The 21,651-nt window shown below is 37.7% G+C and overlaps 1 protein-coding gene across 3 annotated transcripts in view; it reads right to left on the bottom strand.

Moving 5' to 3' along the window:
• Positions 1-6,250: 6,250 nt before the first annotated feature.
• Positions 6,251-21,651, bottom strand: part of LOC149219119 (uncharacterized) — a 289,169-nt gene continuing 273,768 nt past the window's right edge. For 2 of the 3 annotated variants that reach the window (XM_089384274.1, XM_089384276.1), the window contains 4 exons: positions 9,071-9,191; positions 8,910-8,937; positions 8,029-8,751; positions 6,251-7,875 (listed from right to left, as the gene is read on the bottom strand). In XM_089384274.1, the coding sequence (XP_089240400.1) occupies positions 7,058-7,875; positions 8,029-8,751; positions 8,910-8,937; positions 9,071-9,191 (1,690 nt within the window). In that variant the 3' untranslated portion in view covers positions 6,251-7,057. The remainder of the gene's footprint in view (positions 7,876-8,028; positions 8,752-8,909; positions 8,938-9,070; positions 9,192-21,651) is intronic. The other variant, XM_089384275.1, reaches the window with a different exon arrangement.

Genomic DNA, 21,651 nt, shown 5'->3' with positions numbered 1-21,651 from the left:
TATCATTTTTTACAATATATACGGCACCAATGACAAGGAGGCCGCCTATGAAAGAGAGCAGAAATCAGTATTGAAGGAGTGGTTGAAAGCCCAAGAGCCATAGTGCCTACCTACAAGGACACTACTTGTTATGTAGACAAATTAGTGCCTTTAACATGAGCAATAATATACCAAGCATTCTCTAGAAAAGAGATTCATGAAGAAGAAGAGGATTGCAACTTGTACATTAATATTAAGAAGTCATGGTTTCACAAACTCGTTGCCCATCTACCTATTTTGCCATGTGCAGAAACCATTCAATTGATCTTATAGTGTACTGATGACAACAATGTTAGGCCCCTATACTACTAGTGTAACCCCTTATTGTTATTAGTACAACCCCCTTAATATATTGTTGTACCCATGTAGTCCCCATATTGTTACTATTGTGCCCCACAAAAGCCCACTATTGTTATTATTGTGCCCTTACATTATTATTGTTATGTCAGCTCTGATTATATTATGACTCCTTAGACTCCTATATATAGAAAGGAGGTCTTGTCATTTGTATCATCCAAGAATTGTTCATTTGTGTAATGTAAAGGAGGTTGCCCCCTCGAAGAGGCTGAATTCTAAGACATTCAACTATCTTTTCTATCTTTTTGTGAGCTGGTTTCATAACAATTGTTAGCAGAGCTTTGGATTCTAGGGTTTCACTGCTCCAAATAGGTCATTGTGGCAGTTTCGTTATAACTTTTTTTCTGCGACGTTTCAGAAGCTAAAAAAAACCCATTTGAGACGAAATCGCATTGAACCTCGGTTTTGAATTTCAGAGCTTTTCGCACTATATTTGTGGAGATATGATCTGAGGAAGTTGGCCTTTTTGCAGACTCCCGAATTTCATTCCAAACAAGTGACCTGGGGAAAATCGTCATAACTTTTGTTTTGAGCATCAGATTGAAATTTTATAAGAAGTTATAGAAAGAGGACAGACTGTAGTTTCCGGTGTATATTTTTTAGCTACTAAAGTCAAAATAGTAACACGTGGCACTTCTTACAAGTTCGCTCTTCTCGAAAGGTTTATAATCAGGTCATATTGGGAGATTGTGCATAACTCCGCCTTGAAGAATCTAAATTCGATCAGACTGGTGGCATTGGAAAGAGAACACAGAAGTCTACTGTAGGTCGCAATTTCAGAACTCGAAGAATCGAAATTACAGAGTTATAGTCGTTTCAAGATCGAGCACCTAAAATCAAGAAAAGGCGATATGAGGAAGATTGATGGCAAGGATCCGGTAAATTGGATATTTCAGATGGAACAATATTTGATCTACATGGTGCACCACTGTTACAAAAGATATGTATTGCATCTTCATATTTAGAACCGGATCAATTTTTATGGTATAAAGGGCTTTGTTCTCGTAAACAACTTGTTACGTGGTCAATTTTCACAGAGGAAATGATAGCACATTATGAGGATACAAAGAGCAACACCTTCTTTAGAGCAACACCACAACAATTGGAAAGAGTAAAAGGGCTTTGTTACATAGTGGAAAGTAAAATTATGGCAACAAGGAAGTCTACCCCTCAACTATAAAGATGGAAGTGTTGTTTCTCCTAACCTTCCACAACCTACAAGGGTTACACCACAACAATTGGAAGAGAAAAGAGAAAGAGGGTTTTGTTACAATTGTGATAGCAAATGCACTAAAGGTCATAAGTGTGCCGGGAAGAAATTATTCTACATAGATTGTGAAGAGGAGGAAAAAAAGGAGCAAGAAACACCAAAAGAAGAGTATATACACCAGGAACCAACCCCAGAGAAAGAAGAAATGAATCCGGCCATATCTTGTAAAGCATTGGCAAGAATTACCACTCCTCAAATTATCAAGATAGAAGGGCATATCAAGAAGAAAAATGTTCAAGAAGTGAAAGATCACATCGAGCATCAAGAAATGAATCCGACCATATCTTGTAAAGAATTGGAAGAAATTACCACTCCTCAAACTCTAAAGATAGAAGGACATATCAAGAAGAAAAAGGTTCAAGCAGTGAAATATCACATCGAGCATCAACAACAAGTTCTCCAACTTTTAAAGGATAATGCCACTTTGGTGCAAAATCGAATGAAACAACAAGTAGATCAACATTGTAGTGAAAAATGTTTTGATGTAGGTGATTGGGTATTTTTACTGCTACATCTCAAGCAAGCTATTTATGAGAAGGAAATGTTGGAAATACTACATACACTTAAGAAATGGCGACCTTACCGAATGGGAAGACACTTCAAGGTAAAAATGGATCATGATAGTCTTAAATACTTTTTAGAACAAATATTATCTATAGAAGAACAAAAAAAAAAGGTCACAAATATATTGGGTTATGACTTTGACATCATCTATAGAAAAGGGAAGCAAAATTTTGTTGCTGATGCACTCTCAAGAAAGGATGAGGATGTGGAAGCATTGTTTTGTGCTATTTCTATTATCCAACCAGATTGGATAAACGAAGCAAGGGAGGAATGGAAGAAGGACGAAAAAGTGTGGCCACTCATTCAAAAGTTGCAGAAGATCCCAATTCAAACAATATTGCCAGAACTTGAAGAGGAAGGAAAAATCATATTGGAACTTGGAGCAGTCACAAAAACAAGAACCCGACAGCTACAAAATTGATCAATTTCAGAGTATCTCATCAAGTGGAAGAACTTACCCAGTGAAGATTCTACATGGGAGGACAAGAATATTCTACAGAAGCATCAAGAACTACTCAAGCGTTGAGAACAACACTTTTTGAAGGAGAGGGCATATTAGGCCCCTATACTACTAGTGTAAACCCTTATTATTATTAGTACAACCCCCTTAATATATTGCTGTACCCATGTAGTCCCCATATTGTTACTATTGTGCCCCATAGAAGCTCACTATTGTTATTATTGTGCCCTTACATTATTATTGTTATGTCGGCTCTGATTATATTATGACTCCTTAGATTCCTATATATAGAAAGGTCTTGTCATTTGTATCATCCAAGAATTGTTCATTTGTGTAATGTAAAGGAGGTTGCCCCTTCGAAGAGGCTGAATTCTAAGGCATTCAACTATCTTTTCTATCTTTTTGTGAATTGGTTTCATAACAAACAACATGATAGTCAAGAGCATTCAGGGTACACCATTGGCATCTTACATTGGACATCGCAGAATATTATAAGATGTCTCAACCTCTTGAGAATCTCAGTACCCAATGGTATTGTAAATTCAGGACACCAAGGATACTTTAAAGACATGGTGGCAAGAACGTAGTAAATTCAAGCAAAAAAGTGATGGGAATCTATAAGACTAAAGTGCTCAGGAGAGTATACCAGTTGTTGATGGCTATGTGTTGTAAAATCTATAGGAGAGAGAACGCAAAATTCTTTGAGAGCTAGGTTCCCAAGATACATGTGTGCCACACAAGGAACCATTTTCAATTGGGTTGATCTCCTAGCATCTTCACTCAAGTCAAATGTCAGGAGAGTTAGGCCCCAACAAAAGGGGAACAACCGAAATTTTATATGGCTTCCTACATGTTCGATGGCATCTATGCTAAATTGGGATTTAAAGCATTAGGATGGACCTGCACTTTTGCCCATGATATGCCGCCTATACACATTTATTGGAAGCATTTTTGGGAAACAGTATATAGAGGGATGTACACCCAAATCATGAAGCAATTTATCTCATTGGTATATTAAAAGCTCTTTGAAATTGAGCCACCTTGTCTGTCTGACATGGCAAGGATGTCATTACCAGATGTAGTTGATTGGTTTACTCTGAGAGATGCACGTATATGAGTAATTAGCGCATATAGGATTCCTCATTAGTTACCACTATTTGTCACAAACCAGGTGGTGTTACAAGAATTATCTTATTAACTCACAACATGGCTTACTCAATTGTTGATAAAGGTAAAGAAAGTTCCCTGGCCCACCTTCCCTTTACGCATAGGAGCATATTGCATGAAAAAATGCAAAGCAGAAGTTGAAGCACGAGAACTTGAACACCTCAAGTTTGGAGAGCTTGGTTATCATAGACATAACTCAAAAGGTTTTGCCACCCAACATTGCCAAAAAATAAAATATAGTTGGGCATATTCTCTAGTTACTGAGGCAGATGAAGAGAGTAAAGAATTTCTATAGTGTCGCAAAAGCAATTAAGGCAACCAAAGGGATAGGCACCTCCAAGCCTACATAACTCCTTAGCACTCATGTGAAGAATCCCCTGATTTTGTATAAATATACCCTCATGACTAGTTAAAAATGACTTTTCCTTTAGTTTTGGACTCCATTTGAGCACCTTGTTTAGGAAGGCTTGTACACCCTTTTAAGAAACCAAGTTATGGATGTTTCTTGTAATGTTGCATTAGACATTTCAAAATAAGATTGAGAAGCTCATTGAGCCAAGGCAACAATTTTATCCATATATTGTTCAATGTTGTGCGACTTATCTCATGATGATTCAATGGCATGTGATTATTATTTCCATGTGTTAAGTTAATGAACTCTTTTATTGATTTAAGCACGCATCTTACTTGAAGTTGTATGCTATTTATATTTCCATTCCTGTTGTTGATTGAGAACTAATTCATAATCAATAAATGAATGCTTCCTTTCATCCATGTATCTTAATCGAAATATGCTTACATTCTTCCCTTATAGATTCATGTTACTTTCTTTACTTCTTGTTGTCTTTTGTAGCTTACTTGTATAGTATTTCATAGAGCTATTCTAACTCATGCTTTGTCAAACGTTATATGGGTTTTTTCATGCATTGTTCATCTTATCCGAAACAAACTTCAAATAGCATGGTGGCACTCAAGCCCACACACTGGATGGGACTATTATCCCAAACAGGGTAAGGTCTAATTGACTCCTATCCCGAACAGTGTAAGGTCTAATTGGGGAGATCCCTTACCATTGGCGGAATATTTTGGTCCATCAACACTACTCAAAAGAAAAACATTCCAAATATTAAAATAAAAGAAATTTAAAATATGATATGAAATCAAAATGGCCGACTTATATCATTGAATAAACGATTCAATGACAAATCTATAAGCACAACCACCCCCTTAAAAAAAAATAACAGTTTTTCACCTTTTGGAAGTTTAAGCTTCAACCTGCAAAAATAGGAAAGCTTCCTCCATTGAGTTTCCATTCTAACCTCAACCATCAATTATGATTTTAGACTTTTTGATACCTCAATCAAGACTTAAAACCTCATTCGAGGGCTTAAAATCTTATTCCAAGATTATTCCTTCATCGAAGTTCTACAATCACCATTTCCACATGCCGTAATGGCCAAAAATGGCCAAAAGGTGAGATAGATTAACGGATTCACCCTCATTAATGTAAACACAATTAATGCGTAAGACTAAATAAATATAAAATGAGAAACAGTCCTACAGAATAAACGATGGTTAGATTTACGTATACTTCAATTTGAGAAGAGAACGAAGAAAGCCTAAAAAATATTGATCAATGGACTCAAACATGGAGCAGCTTATCAAATAGAGCAATGGGTTAAAATGATTTAAGCAGTGACATTCAACAGGCAGAGAACAAAAGCCTCCACTTTCAGTTAAGACACCAAGGCTCCTTTCAATTAACTAAGGTTTAAGCTGAACGATAAGATCGATCAGTAACATATCAAAGGCTTAATTTTGGATTTACCTAATAATCATTTAATGAAACAAGCACCGCTTTGCGAGAGCCTTTAGTTGCACAGGTATAATAGAACCCTCTAGCTATAATAATCCCAACCTAAGAGGCCTCATTTGTATCACACAAACACTGCCTCAACAAGACGATCACGTGACTTTCAATTTGCTGATAACTAGATGGACGCAACCTCATCAAAATACCGTCATTCCCCTTTTATTTCAAAGTCTCGCATTAATAGTTATGACAGGCTACGCTCCACATTCGGTAATCATTATCATCTTTTTGATTGAATTAATTTCATATTGGTAATATAAAGACTTCGCATACTTGTTGCGAAAAACCAGTAAAGCTGATATCATGTCCCACATATGATCTGCCTGATTTTTTTTATTTACATAAATGATTTTTATGGATATGGAAGACAACAGAAAGAATAACCCACCTACTTGAGAGCAGAATAATTAGATATTCGCACTTGGCTTTGGAAGTTGTGATCCTCGCAAAATAATATGTTCACAAATTAGGAAAAAATGGTTATTTATGCAGAAATGGCTTTAATCATAAGATTTTGAACTTTGCAGAAATCCACCGTCAGACCCAGGGATATTTTTTTTCTCAATCAAAATAATATGCTTACAAATTAGGAAAAATAGTTATTTATGCAGAAATGGCTTAATCGTAAGATTTTGAACTGTGCAGAAATCCACCGCTAGGCCCTGGGATGTTTTATTCTGAAACAACATTATATATCAGGCCTTCAATTAAAGGCACGCGATTGCAAAAATGTACTAAAAACAATGTCTTACATCAAACATTTAGGACAAGCACTTCAGCAGAACCAAAGCACTCTCAAAGTGATCATGGCTAGTAACATTTGTCCTGCCATTTTTCATATGCCTCTACCCATTTTGCTGCTATTAATGCCGAAAAGCTCATATCTGCTCTGATTTCCTAATTCATATAAATATTTCAAATAGTACAAAATTTCCCGTGAAATGGAATTCCAACGACTTTTACTTTTAGCTGGAATTTAGAATGCTAAAATAATACTATCATTACAACCAGGATTAAATGGCTTCTTTTACGCCCACATCCGCTATATCCATACCGGCCACACACATATCTCAATTACCCCTTCCTATACAAAGGAAATTAACTGCATTTCTGCACCTGTAGTTGGAATAGTTTCGACCCTTGCCACAGCTGCTTGCAGACATGCATTTAGCCTGCCGCACCGATGCAATATTAATTACAACAGGAAACATGCTACAGAAATTGGCATGCATGTATAGGTACACTATATATTACAAAAATCAGTTGAACGATAATACAAGGCAAGATTTTTGCAGTAATTGATTGAAACTGCACTCGTCAAAATGTCTCATGTTAAACCAGGCTCTCTCTTAATCTGACGAGATAAACTATTAATCTGTTTGACCGTGTCAAGTTTCATATCTGGCAGAGAGTTTTCACTGAAATGCCCCAAATTTGAGGAAGAACTTGTATCTGTAATCAAAGATGATCTGCTACCCATGTGATCTGCACTAACATGCTTGAAATCCTTGACAGTTGCACAACTCTTTGGTGTTATTTGATTAACTCTCTCCAAAATTGCATCTGCCCTTTTATCAATCTGCAAAATCAATGGATCAAATCTTTGCCTCGCATTGAGTTGCTCGCTTGAATGAGAGTCTCCAGCAGGATCTTGGGGAATTTGAGAACATTTCAGCACACCCTTATGCGAGAGATCAGCCTTGTCAGGGCGTTTGAACTTGTGCACTGGATTAAGATTCTGCAAGATTGAAGGTTGGCCTTGATCATGTATTGAGGATTGGAACTCCTTCATTGGCGTTGGCAAAAACAATTTGCTACGTTCCTCTATATTGGCATAATTAACATGTGATGGAGGATATCCAGGTATCCTTGTTTCAAGAATATGATCATGGAAGTATTCAAAGCTTTTTCCTGCAGGTAACTGACCTATTTTACCTACATCTAACCCAGTGCTCCCACTAAAATTCACACCCTTTTTGAAAGAGCTTTCATTCATAGTGTGTTGCTGGCTTGGATAGTGTTCTGTTGCTGAGAATGCATACCGCATTTTCTGCTTCACACTCTGGCCATATCGCTCCCTGAAACTAGCTTCAGTAAATTTTGATGATGTCAAAGGGGCACTCATGTTATGAGTAATATGACCTGCTGAATTTAAGCATGCATATCAAGACAACAAAGTCAAAGTTAAATCTAATGGATTTTGTTTAGTAGTTGAACTTTCAAAAGCAATGCTAGCATCTGTTGGAGAGAGCACATGTAAGGCGGTGGTGAATGAATAAGCACTCTCAGTTGACATACCTAAAGCGTTGGAGTGAAGCCCATGTACAGCTTCACTCCCTGCAAAAGAACCAATTTCAGGTTTTTGTTCCTGCTGCTCCAAAGATGTTTCTGGAACACTTGTAACTTTATGTGGATTCTTCGTGACACTGTACTCACACAGAGAACTGCTTTCCTCACTAGAGCTACTAGTGGAGGGTGAATATTCATCATCATCATCAGACACGGGATCACAAATATATGTCACTTCCTTCCTTTGCCGCTTTCCCCTCCCCAGCTCCTTCTCCTCATCTGCAGGGTCAACAATTGGTCCAAGAATCTCTTCCCATTGCTTCCTGTTCACTGCTGCCTTTGCCTCTTCATCTTGACTCATCGACGTACCTTGAATGGCACCAAGGTAGCCATTCAATTCTGAAGCATCCTTTTCACCAACCTTAATGTCTCTATTAAGAAGGATTTCTATATCTTCATCAGTATACTGGATAGATGTGGCTGCAATATCCTTTTCATCCAGAATATTCCGTGCACCATGTAGTAGTATTTCATGCAATTCTTTAAAACTTTTATTTTTACAAGGATTCATCACCAGATTCTCCAGAGCCAGCTTTCTTCTTGAACGCTGCAATATTCTTTTCTCAACTGAACACTTTGTTATCAACTGATATACAATCACAGGCTTTTCTTGTCCTATCCTGTGAGCTCGTGATTGAGCTTGTAAATCAACAAAAGGATTGAAATCTGGATCTGCAAGGCAGAAAGAGTATTACAAAGAATAGAAAGAATCAAGTGAAAGGAGACTTGCATACGAATGCTGCAACCTACCATTTACATCTTCAAAGACAATAACTTTGAGCTAAACCATATGCAAAACTTCACAAAGATTATTTAACAAGGAAACCTACCATATATAATAACTGTATCCGCACTTGGCTGTTCCACACAAGTTAATTGCCGTTAGATAATCAGAAAAGCATTTTGCAAAGCATGACCATCCATAAATCATATAACCGTTAAAATTGTTCAAAAAAATCTTTACAAGTTCAATACAGTAAGGTACACTCACCAAATTGATTCCAAGCCCCCCTGCCCGAGTTGAAATAAGAAAGATAAAAATTCCGCTATCTGGGCTACTGAAATTCTTTATTCGATGCTGCCTTTCTGACGCTGATGTGCTCCCATCCATTCTACAATATTGAAAATATAGGTAAAGATATTTTTAAAAGATCCAAGGATCACATATGAAGAAAATTATGTTACAGCAAACATTGCCTATCAAAGAAATTCAACCAAGATATTCAAGGAAGAAAAAGAGTTGACAAATGTCCATCGGAACCTGATTCCACAAATTTGTAGTAAACAATTCTTTATGGGTTTTTTAGTTTTTGACCCTTTGGTTCGCAAAAGCCAAATCAATTATATAAAGTCATAAAATACAGAAAAAGGTGCATGGCAGAGCTTTGCACCTGTCCTGCACATCAGCTGTTCCAAACACTTCCCAAGAAAATGGATATTAGCAGAAAGCTTAATTGCTACGTCCATAAAAGCAAAAGCATTTGTACTACAGAAACCTCGTTTGTGCCTGGGCCATTTTCGGACCCTTGCCCATGTTTTATTTTCAACATTTTGCCCATCTACACTCTGCTAGGCTGTCTTGTTACTCAATGCATCTGTTATAAAGTCATACTCGCATCCCATGCACTCTTCCCGCTACTTTGGAGCATAGTTTTAAAAATCAGCTGGTTCAAACCGGAAATTGGCCAAACCGGTTGGTTAGCTAATCTCAGGATCGAACCGGTCCCATCTATCCAATCCATAGGCCAGTCAGGACCGCTTAGGTGCCAAACCGGCTGGTTTATTACCAAACCATCCGGTTTGGCACCTAACCGGTAATGACTGGCCAATTCCACCATAAACTGGCCGGCTCGAGTGCCACACGGCTGGACAGAATGATGGAGCCCGCAGGTGGTTTTTGGGGTTGGCTTTGAGAAAACCATGGGCATCTTTCCCCCTAAGCTTATAAAAGCAAGGCCAAGCTGCTATTTGCCTCACACACTTGATTTCTAGTCTTTGTGAGAATTTGAGAGGTCGGACAGCGCTGCAGCAGAATTGAGTTTTAGAGAAACATGAGCAAGTTGGGAGGTTCTTTGTCATCTTGGAGGAGCTTTCTAGTGGAGTTGGCATCTTTGGGAAGAGGCTTCATCAACTGGTTTTCATTTCAAACCTTCCAGGTATGATTTTTCCCTAAAAAAATTCCAGATTTCATTGTTGTCTCTCTTTTTAATTTTTTTCCCTATTTCAAGTTAAAAAACAAGGAAGAAGGATAGTAGTTGATCACAGGTTCTGCATTTTTCTATTTTATTTGCAAATCTCTTTCCTTCCAAGTCTGAAATTTCAACATCCATTATTGCCCCAAAAGCCAAAGACGCTGCATACAAAATTTTGTGCAAATATTGCAAGTACGCAATGGGATCAGGGGGTATTTATGAAACAACACTTGGCTGGTATAAGAGGCCAAGTAACCCCTTTTGATGCACCAGATAAAGTGATAGGGCCTATTAGGAAAGAATACCTTGAAAAGTTTGAGAAGTATTAGGAGGCAAAGGCTAGGGTAAAGGCTATACAAGATTAAATTGCAAGGAAGAAGAAACTTGCAAAAGTTATCGCTAGGAGAGAAGCAAGTGGGTATGATGATTTTGACTTTGAAGATTACTCTATCCTTTCCACCAATCTCAATGACCCCTTCCGTTATGTTCCTCCCCATCGTGGGTCTCACCCTCAACTTCAAGGCCAAGCCAAAGGTTAAAAAAGGATGAACATTAAGAGTTATTTCACACCTTCACCTCCGCCTCCACCACTGCTATTGCCACTGCCTCCCAACCAAGTCTAAGTCAACCCACCTTGGATGCTCATTGGAAAAACCAATGCAGAGATGTTGCTTTCGAATACATTGCCAGATGGTGGTATGATGTAGATACCCCCTTTAATGTTGCTCACTCACCTTATTACCAAGTTATGTGGGATGATGCTATCACTACTGGAAAAGGCTTCAAAGGCGCTACTATCCCCTTTAATGTTGTTCACTCACCTTATTACCAAGTCATGTGGGACATTGTTATCGCTACAGGAAAGGGCCCTACTATGCATGACTTGCAGGGAACTCTTTTGCAAAGAGAGATTGCATCCAATGGAGAATATTTGACTAAATTTAAAGAGTCATGGACCAAAACAAGTTGTTCCATCATGTAAGATGGATGGACTTATGAAAAAAACCGCACTATCACAAATTTCCTTGTCTCTTGCCCTCAAGGAACCATGTTTTTGAGATCGGTTGACACATCTGATAGGGTGAAAGATGCCAAACTATTATTCGAGTTTTTGGTTGAGATTGTTACAATAGTGGGGGAACATAATATTGTGCAAGTCTCACCGATAATGCCTCAAACTATGTTCTTGTTGGAAAGATGCTAGAGGCCAAATATAGGACCATATTTTGGACACCATGTGCTACACATTTCATAGACATCATGCTTGAAGACAGAGGAAAAGTGGAGTGGGTAAAGAACATTGTAGGATATGCCACGAGTATCACAAAATAAATCTACAAACACTCATGGGTATCGAGCTTAATGAGGAAAAACATTGGGGGCAAGGAGCTTGTTAGGCCCGCCATCTCGAGATTTGCAACTCACTTCCTCACACTGCAATCTCTCACTTCCCAACAATAAAACTTGCAAAAAAATGTTTTCCAAAGATGATTGGAATTCATCTCAATGGGCTCACAAAGCAAATGGAAAAGACACCAAAAAGAAAGTTTTTGACAACACTTTTTGGAAAAAAAACAGTAGAGCTTGTGAAAATTGGAAAGACCCTAGTTAAGGTCTTACAGTTCGTCGATGGGTAAATATTGGCCATGGGCTAAATCTATGAGGCTATGTATCAGGCAAAGGAGCAAATACAGGCATCCTACAATCACAGAGTAGGTAAATATGGGTCTATTTGGAAGATCATTGATAACAGTTGGAACAATCAACTCCATCGTCCTAAACATGAAGTTGGGTATTTCCTAAACTCAAAGTATCATTATAAAGCTAAGCTAAGAGAAGATCATACTAAGGAGGTCAAAGATGGGTTGTATGAGTGCTTGGAGCGCATAGTACCTAATGAGTCACAACAATTGAAAATACATCAACAGCTCACTACTTTCTCTAACGCCACAGGCACATTTCGAAAAAATATGGCAAAGATTGCAAGAGAAGTGGATCAACCAAGTAAGCAATTCCAATTTATTTATTTATTTTGTAAAGTTCAATTGTTTAAAATTGAAGTTGTAACTTGTATTTTGTAAATTGTTCAAGCTTACCATCTAAATTGTTGAACAATGAACTAACTCTAGTCTTTGCCTTTGTAGCAAATTGGTGGGAGTCATTTGGAAGCCAATGTCCTCAACTGCAAAAGTGAAATTAGAGTTCTCAACCAAGCTTCCAATGCTTCTAGGTGTGAGCGGAATTGGTCTATTTTTTAGTGAATTCACACGAAGAACAGAAACTGTTTGGAACAAAAACAATTAAATGATCTTGTCTTTGTGCAGTACAACCTTCGACTAAGGCGCAACCAGTGGTTGAGAAAAAGACCTGATACAGATCCCATTGTGTTGGATGATATTGATCCAACTTCAAAATGGGTGGAGGAGACTCATCTAGCTGAGTTAGATTCTAATTCTGATATTGATGCCATGGAATTGGGGGGTGTTGATCCCAATATAGATCTGGTAGTTGAACCATTAGCTAGAGGAAGCGAACCACCAAGGCCAAGCATGGCACATGGTATTCATGAGGGGTGCAGTAGCCGTGCAACTCGGCCAACTCGTGCTTCTAGTTCTACTAGGCCTAGTACTGCTATTGAGGTTGGAGAGGAGTGTAAGCAGTCCTCAAACTCTGGGCCAGATGATGTTTATGTAGCTCCTATCAATGATCCCATGTCTAGTAGTGGTGATGAGTTTGATGAGTGATCATGTTGATCAATGATTTGTAGTAGGCTACTGGCCTAGTAGCTTGAGTTTTAGCAATGCTTTTGAATTCTAGAAGCCATTTAGAGCCTCATTGGTTATATATTTTGTTGATGATATTATTGATATGTATTGCACTTGGAGCCATTTTGATATATGCGCCCTTACATGGTATATAGATGAGAAGAATTTCCATATTTTGTCTCTAATGGTTTGGAATCATGGTTTTTAATATTAAAAATAAGTTTTCTCATTAAAAAATAAATATTTTATGATTTTTTTTTCAATTTTGGTTATTGAATCCGTTCGATCTGATTTTATCATGTTCCAGTTCAAATCATGATTAGACAGGCGACCAGTTTGATGCCCAATTCTGGTTTTTAAAACTATGCTTTGGAAATGCCTTCGGCACTGAGAATGTCCACACATACTATTTTGTAATTTCATGTACTGTGACAGCCTTTGGTTAATACCCCCTCATTGTAAATCTTGTAATCGTGTTATCTTCAATGAAAAATAGGACTGAGTATTGGAACACAGATTCCGGAGTTTGAGGAAGGAAAATGCTTGGGATTTGAGGAAAAACATGATTGGTTTATCACAGCCAAAGAAGGCTGGCAAAGATGCCATTAAATGGGACTAGTTATAACAATTAATGGGGCAAGAAAGAGGACAGAGAGTACACACTTTCCTTGGATGTGTAGAAAAATTTGGTCCGCTAGTAGGCTTCACAGGTTTCAAGTTTCTTTTCATAAGATTGTTACCCACAGTTCTAAATCTGGTGAGTCTGATATAAAACTTTCAAATGCAATTTATTTGAATCATTTATTAGCTACCTCTACCATTATACTTTTCAGCTGATATAAAAATTAAATGAGCAAGCACAACCACATTAAATACACAGTGACACAAGTATTTTGGTTAACTAGACCCTAAAAAATACCGCACTGTTGGGGAAAACCAGTCTTCTAAGGAGGAGTTTTATTTTGCTTCTTAAGGAATTTTTACAACAAAAAGAACAATAAGATATTACTTATCTCTTCCCTTGAGTAGCTTTTCAGGTGTCTTCTTTGCACTGAAACAATGGACTAATAAAACATCACACAGTCATCTCTCTGTCCAGTGAAGATCTTAACCTCTGAACTGCTCCTCTTGCACAAGGATTTGAGCTATATATCAGCCACTAGTTTCTCTAAAACTTTGCCTCAGTCACAGCTTCCTTATACACAGGAATCGAACCTCTGACAGTCTCTTCTTTGCCCCTTAAACTCGGGTTAATGTACAGTCTTTGGACAGGTCTCGCGAAGACATTTTTTACCCAGAATCTGAGCCAACCCGCACTCAGAAACACTTGCTCAACCCTACTGAAAATTTTTGCTGGAGTTACAGACAGGCCCAAATTATATGCTGACTGGCCCAAAAATTCTGGGAGAGAAACTACGGCTAACTGTGGGTAAAATCACAACCTCCTTGGAATAGATGAACTCAGTTATTCAGCAAAAACATATTTTATTATTATTAAATAGATAGATGATGATACAATTTGTGGGAGGTCCCGAGCTTTATACTGCCTTGGGTGCCTCTTGGTGAATGGGCATGATATTTGATCATGGCCTTTGCCTAATAAACTATTAATTACAATTAACTAATTTTTTTATATAACATTGCCATCCTCCCAAAAAAATGCTTTGTCCTCAAAGCATACGTAACGACAGATGTTGTTGACGAAATCCTTCAGCCTCCCAAGAAGCTTCTTCTTCTGGTAAGTCCTTCCACTTGATCAAATATTCATTGATTGCACGAGATCGGAGCTTCTTTTCCCTGGTGGATATGATACGCTCTGGCTCTAAAATGACCCTTCCTTCATCATTGAAGGATGGAAGCATTGTTTGTGTTGATTGATGGTCACCAAGTGCTCTTTTAAAGCAGGATACATGGAATACGTTGTGAACACGACTTTTATCCGGAAGGCTTAAACTATATGCAACTTGGCTGATCTTTTTGTTGATCTCATATGGTCCATAGAACTTTGGTGCCAATTTATTTTTTCCTTTTTGTTTCAAAGACAATTGTTTGTATGGCTGGGGCTTGACAAATACCCATTCTCCAACTTCAAATTCTCTCTCGGTTATGTTTCGTCAGCTTGTTGCTTCATAGGGTTTCTTGCATTATTTACATTTTCATTTAGGGTTTGGACGATTTTTTGGGTTTCTTCTAGTTGGTTTTTAACAGCTAGTAGATTTGTCTAGCCAGTAGCTAGATCCTTCCATTTCGAAGGTTCGTAGCCATACAAGGCTTGGAATGGAGTCATTTTTGCTAACGTATGGTAAGTAGAATTATACCACCATTCAGCGAGATGCAACCACTGAACCCACTTATTTTGTTTTATTGTAGTGTAACAATGTAGGTAGGCTTCCAAACATTTATTGACAACCTTCATTTGTTCATCTGTTTGAGGGTAGTAAGCAGAACTCATATTTAGGTAGCTTCCTATATGGTTGAACAATTCCTTCCTGAAATTACCCTTAAATTTGGCATCTCTATCACTCACAATGACTTTCGGAAAGCTATGTAATTTATAAATATTTTTGCAAAATATCTCAGCGATTTGTTTAGCTGAGTCTAATTTCTTCATTGCAATAAAGTGAGCATATTTGGTGAGTTTGTCGACTACTACGAAAATCTTATCCTTACCATCGGATACAGGTAACCCCTCAATAAAGTCCATTGATATTTCTTCCCATTTCTTATTCAGAATGTTTAAGGGGTGAAGTAATCCAGGTGTCATAATATTTTCACTTTTATTTATTTGACATTTGTCACATTCTGCTACATATTTCTGAATATCGTGACTCATCCCCTTCCACAAGAATGATTGAAGTGCATTGCAGTAAGTTTTAAAGAATCCTACATGTCTGGTTGACAGTGAATCATGTGATTCCTTGAGTATCTTGGATTTAAACTTGGAGTTTGAATTTAGATAGATTCTTCTCTTGTACCATAGAATATCATTCTTCCATTCAAATTTTGTGTTGTTTGGAAGGTTATTGATTATCGCAGTTATTTCTAGATCATTGGCATACTCACTTCGAATCTCATTAAGCCATTCAGGAACAACAACCGAGACTGCAAGTAATGTTGGTCCTTCGTCCTTCCTAGATAGGGCGTCTGCTACAATATTGTCTTTTCCCTTTCTATGTAATATCTCCATGTCAAAGGCAGCAATTTTTTCAATCCATTTTTGTTGTTCTTCGGAAAGTGTTATTTGTTGGAGGAAGTGCTAGAGACTGTTATGGTCTGTTCAAATGGAGAACTTACTTCCCAAAAGATATTGTCTCCACTTGGCTAGTGCGTGCATAATAGCGAGCATTTCCTTGTTGTATGTGGATTTAAGACATTCTCGTTTATTGAGCTTCCTTCTTTCAAAAGCTATTGGATGCCCCTCTTGCATTAACACTGCACCTATACCGAACTCGTAAGCATCACACTCAATGATATATGGTTTAGAGAAATCTGGAGTTGCCAATACCGAGGCATTAAACATAACTTCCTCCAATTCTTCAAAACACCTTCCTACTTCCTTATTCCATTGAAATGAATTCTTCTTTAAAAGGTTTGTTAGAGGTGCAATTATATGTGCATAGTTTTTAATAAACCTTCGGTAATATCCTGTCAATCCTAAGAACCCTCTTAGTTTGGATATATTAACTGGTTTGGTCCATTCCTTTATAGCCTTGATTCTATTAGGGTCCACATTTACTCCTTCATGGGATATTATGTGTCCGAGATATTCTACTTCTTCCTTCCCAAAGACGCATTTGGATTTCCTGGCGTAGAACTGATGCTTTTCAGTAGTGTAAGGACTTTATCCAGATGTTGTAGGTTCTCCTTCCAATTTTTATTGTAAATTAAAATATCATCAAAAAATCTAATACACGCTTCCTAAGATATGGACAGAATAACTCGTTCATAGTGGCTTAGAATGTTGTTGGTGCATTGGTTAATCCAAAGGGCATTACTTTAAATTCGTAGTGACCTTTGTGTGTTCGGAATGCAGTTTTTGGTATGTCTTCCAACCTGATTCTGATTCGGTAATAACCTAACTTTAAGTCCAATTTTGAGAAGTATTTTGCGTCATATAGTTCATCCAACATTTCATCGATAAAGGGAGGGAATTGGGAATTTGTTTTTATACATTATTTTGTTTAATCCTCTATAATCAAAGCATAACCTGAACAATCCATCCCTCTTCCTTACCAATACAACTGAAGCAGCATACGCACTCTTACTTTTTGAGATGATCCCACATTTTAAAAGGTCTTGGATTAATATCTAAATTTCAGTGTTTTGGTGATGCAGATATCGATACGGTTTGATGTTGACGGGGTTTGATCCTGCTGTGACTTCTATTGTATGCTCAATTTCCCTGTTAGGCGGCATTTTCTTGGGCAGGTCTTGTAATATTTTTTCGTGCTTCTGAATTAGCTCTTGTACTTCTGGTGACTCTTCATTGATCACTTTTGCAGATAACATTTCTAATTGGTGACATTGTACTACATAAGTTGGTGCTCCTTTTTGAATCATTTTCATCATCTGGGATGACAACACAATTTGATTTTCTGGTGCTTGGAATTCGTATAGCTTGTACCTCTGCCCTTCCCATTTAAAACTTATAAACTTCTTTTGATGGTTGGCAAAGTAAGTGCCTATGGTTTGTAGCCATTGGATACCTAAGACCACATCTACTCCTCCTAATGGTACTAAATTAAAGTCTTGAATCTGCAATTTGACCTTATGGCATTTCCCTACCTTTTCAATCTTCTTACCATGGGCTACCATCATCTTCATGTTGGGCATGGGAAACATGAACATGTTGAGTCTCCTTGCCAGGGTTGAGTCTAAAAAATTGTAGGTGATATCGATGTCGATGAGAACCATTACGTTGTTCTTCTTGATATGTCCTTTTAATTTTGAAGTATGGGGTTGTGATATACCTTTCATAGTTGATAATGACACTCGCAGAATGCTTTCGTCATCTAGTCCTGGGGAGAATTCTGGGGCATCTTCTATTCCTTCTATGTCTGATTCATCATTGTTTGAATCATTAGTTGCTTCACAGTTATATAGGTTCTTTGTCTCTTTTCCTTTAGCATACCTATGTTTATGGTCCCACTTTTCGCCACACTGTTTGCACTTGCCCTCTTTCATCCTTTGCATTTCCACGTTAGATTTTTCTCCTTCACAAAGATGTGGTGGAAAATACTTTGTATTATCCATATTCACAGACTGGGGAAATCTTCGTCTCGAATATACTTTTTTCATCTTTGACCATAGTATCTTTTCAAATTTCTTTCAGTAGCTTTTGCTTTTTGTCTTGCTACTTCTATCAACGTAATGTCATGAAGCTCAAGTTCTACTCGTAGATGGGTTTTGAGCCCAAAGATGTACAATTGGATTAGACGAGATTCTGATAACCCAGGTACTCGTGTTGCTAAGGTATCCCATTCTCGAGTGTATTCATCCACATCTCCTTTTTGTCGCAATCTGATGAGTGTTGAAAAGAACTCTTCTTCCTTGACACCTTAGAACCTTTTAAAGAACGCATCCTTAAATTTTCTCCAACTGATAGTGAGTGTCGTCTTCTTCCACCACATATACCAATTATATGCTTTGCCTTCCATTTTCATGGAAGCGTGCCTAATATTTTCGTCATCATTGTCAATATCGTAAATCTTGAAATATTCTTCTGCTTTGTTGAGCCACACAACGCTGCATTTTTCGTTACATTCAAACTTGGGTAGCTTGATTTTTTCTCTTCGTTGATACGTCATTAATGGTGAGGTGAAAAAAGGGTATTGATTGGTGAATGGATTCCAGAGCTACTTATTTTGAAAGTTCACGTTACTATTTTCTTGTTGTGCATGGATTATTTTTTTGGAGACTCGGTTTTTCCATGAGAATCTGCTGAATTTGCTGAATCTAGTGAATTGTGTTGTTGATTGCCTTCATCAACCTAGAATGGTGTAATATTAATCCTATCACAAATAGCGGTCAGTATTGTCATTGTCTGATTATGATCTATTTTGGATTCGAAATGGTTCTGCCCGAGTTGTCTTTCTATTCGGTTTCTCGTATCCTGAAGCTTCTTGATATCGTCAAAATGTCCGGGAAACTTACTCTCGAGATCGACTAATTTTTGGTTAAAATCATCGGAATGGCTAGTAATCCTATTCTCAAGATCAATCATTTTTTTGTTGAAATCAGTCGACATTGAATGGGTTTGTGAGGGTGTATATTTGTCCGCCAGTTTAAGCTTTCTTCCTTAATTTGAACCTTATATATATGTATATATATATATATATTATTATTATTTTAATAATTTAATAATATATAATAGTTAACTATATAATATATGATTATATAGTAGTTAACTATATAATGTCCCACCAATGCCTATATATATAAATTAAACAATGTATATTATAACAGCGTATTGATTGAAGAAACTGTGTGATATTTGATGAAACGGGGGACAGAGGTCAGGAATGGTCGGAAAAAGAGTAGCATGCAGGAGGTGTCGATGAGAGGTGTCACCACGCGGAGGAATGCAACAATTGTCAGCCAGGAACAACGGAACAACGGAGGAATGAAACCACTGTAAGAATAGCGGAATGATGCAACAACAAAATGGTGACAGGGGCCGCTGACGAAGGGCGGAAGAAGCGGACGGGTAGGTGGGCGGAAGGTGTGGTGAATGGGTGGATGAGGAGCAAAAACAATGGAACGATGCAAGGGAACAGTGGAACAGGGTTGTGCAGCAAGGACGCACTCCAAAGACTGATCTCACTCTGATACTAGATGGAATAGATGAACTCAACGATTCAACAAAAACATATTTTATTATTATTAAATAGATAGATGATACAATTTGTGGGAGGCCCCTGGCTTTATACTACCTTGGGTGCCTCTTGGTGAAAAGATCATGCCCTTTGCCTAATAAACTATTAATTACAATTAACTAATTTTTATATATCACTCCTACACGTTGGAAATGACCCTTAAGATAGCCCAAAATTGTAGCAACTTATCTCTGCCCTTTTCCCTTATATTTGAGCTCCCCTTCAAGCTTAAACTCGACCCTAGTAGGAAGGTCGAACTGCTATAACAATGGCTCCTTGTCTTTTTGTTGTATAAGTTCCTCAAACTCTCCTCCTTTCCTCCACGAGTTCTCAAACTCTGCGTCTTGCATTCTCTTCTTTCCTTTGAGAAGAATATCCACACCATAAGAATAATCCTTCCTTTTTCCCTTTTGTCTCTTAGGAAAAGATGGAAACCCTATCCATAAGATCTACTGGTTGAGATTCAATCTCAACCATTCAGATCAAGGGAGGAGATTTGTCCCCTACTTGAGCCCTACTCATGTATTCTCCCTTTTCATTAATTAGCCTCCCTAGTACTTTTTAATTATTTTGTACCATGGTCACTTTTCCCATAAAGTAACTTATAAAACATAAGTCACTTTAGTCTAATAAAGTGAACTTTAGTACTTGTTGACAGTGGGGGACCCACCAACATTCAAGGGGTCTCCACGATATGTGGTCCCAATTAGACTTCACACCATTTGGGATAGGAGCTCCATCTGGAATATGGCCCGGTTGTTGGTTTCTTAAATATTTTCCTTGGCTCTAACTGTCGGCAAGAGAGAGGAGTGTGAATGTGCCTTCGAAAAAAAAGTAAGTGTGCCTGGCGAGTGTTCGATTGTAGGTGTGTTGAGGTTCTTCCACTGCGGAGGGAAAAGAAAGTGAGCCTCTAAGAAAGAGATAATAGTACCAATCTGGTAGAAACACGCACAAACAAGAGATATTCATCCAACATCCAGCGAAATAGTCCAAAAATATGTGACAAGTATTGCAACCATTACAACACATTCTCAATATGATCGCACTAAAATAATTGAAATAGTTCAACTACTTTAGTACAGGTGAAAAAAAAAACATGAATCATACACATTCGCAGAACAATCTTACAAACATTCATAATCCATGCATGAAGAACGTGTTGGCCATCAAGCTTCATATATTAAGTAAATGTCCCCAGACACATGTATACATCAAACACCACTAGCTCCAATAGTGGGGCATTGGAGCCACCACTTGCTCCTCAAAAAAACTAGCTTGTCTCTCTAATGCCTTAAGGGAGGAGCCAAGCTGAAAGTCCTTTGGTCATACAATGAGAGTGTATATATAACCAATGGGGTGATGCTTCACCTCCCTTGTGACCCTTTGACTACCCTCATGACTATTTGACTTCCTATGACTTTTCAACTTTACATGACTCTTCTTTTTTGTACATGTCCTTTGGACTTCCACTTTACAATCCATTTTCTAATAGTAAATTACATAATCCATAATAATGATATGGCATATGACAACTCATGACATGACATGACACTCTGACATGGAAATGTCAAGCCACTTTTGCTGCTCCTTGCTATATGTCTTTTGAGAATGTTCTTCTATTCACATCCATATGACTTAGAAGTAAGGAGTCTTCAATGATATCAAATCTTGAGTTGTGGTCACAAATTGGTGTCCCTTTGCTTTCTCATGATTGATCATCTTGCGTAATTAGCTACAAAG

This window comes from Pinus tabuliformis, chromosome Q (genome assembly GCF_031772625.1).
Source record: "Pinus tabuliformis cultivar Carrire ecotype Pingquan chromosome Q, CPIR1, whole genome shotgun sequence".
Lineage (NCBI taxonomy): Eukaryota > Viridiplantae > Streptophyta > Pinopsida > Pinales > Pinaceae > Pinus > Pinus tabuliformis.
This window is presented reverse-complemented; position numbering and strand designations above follow the sequence as displayed.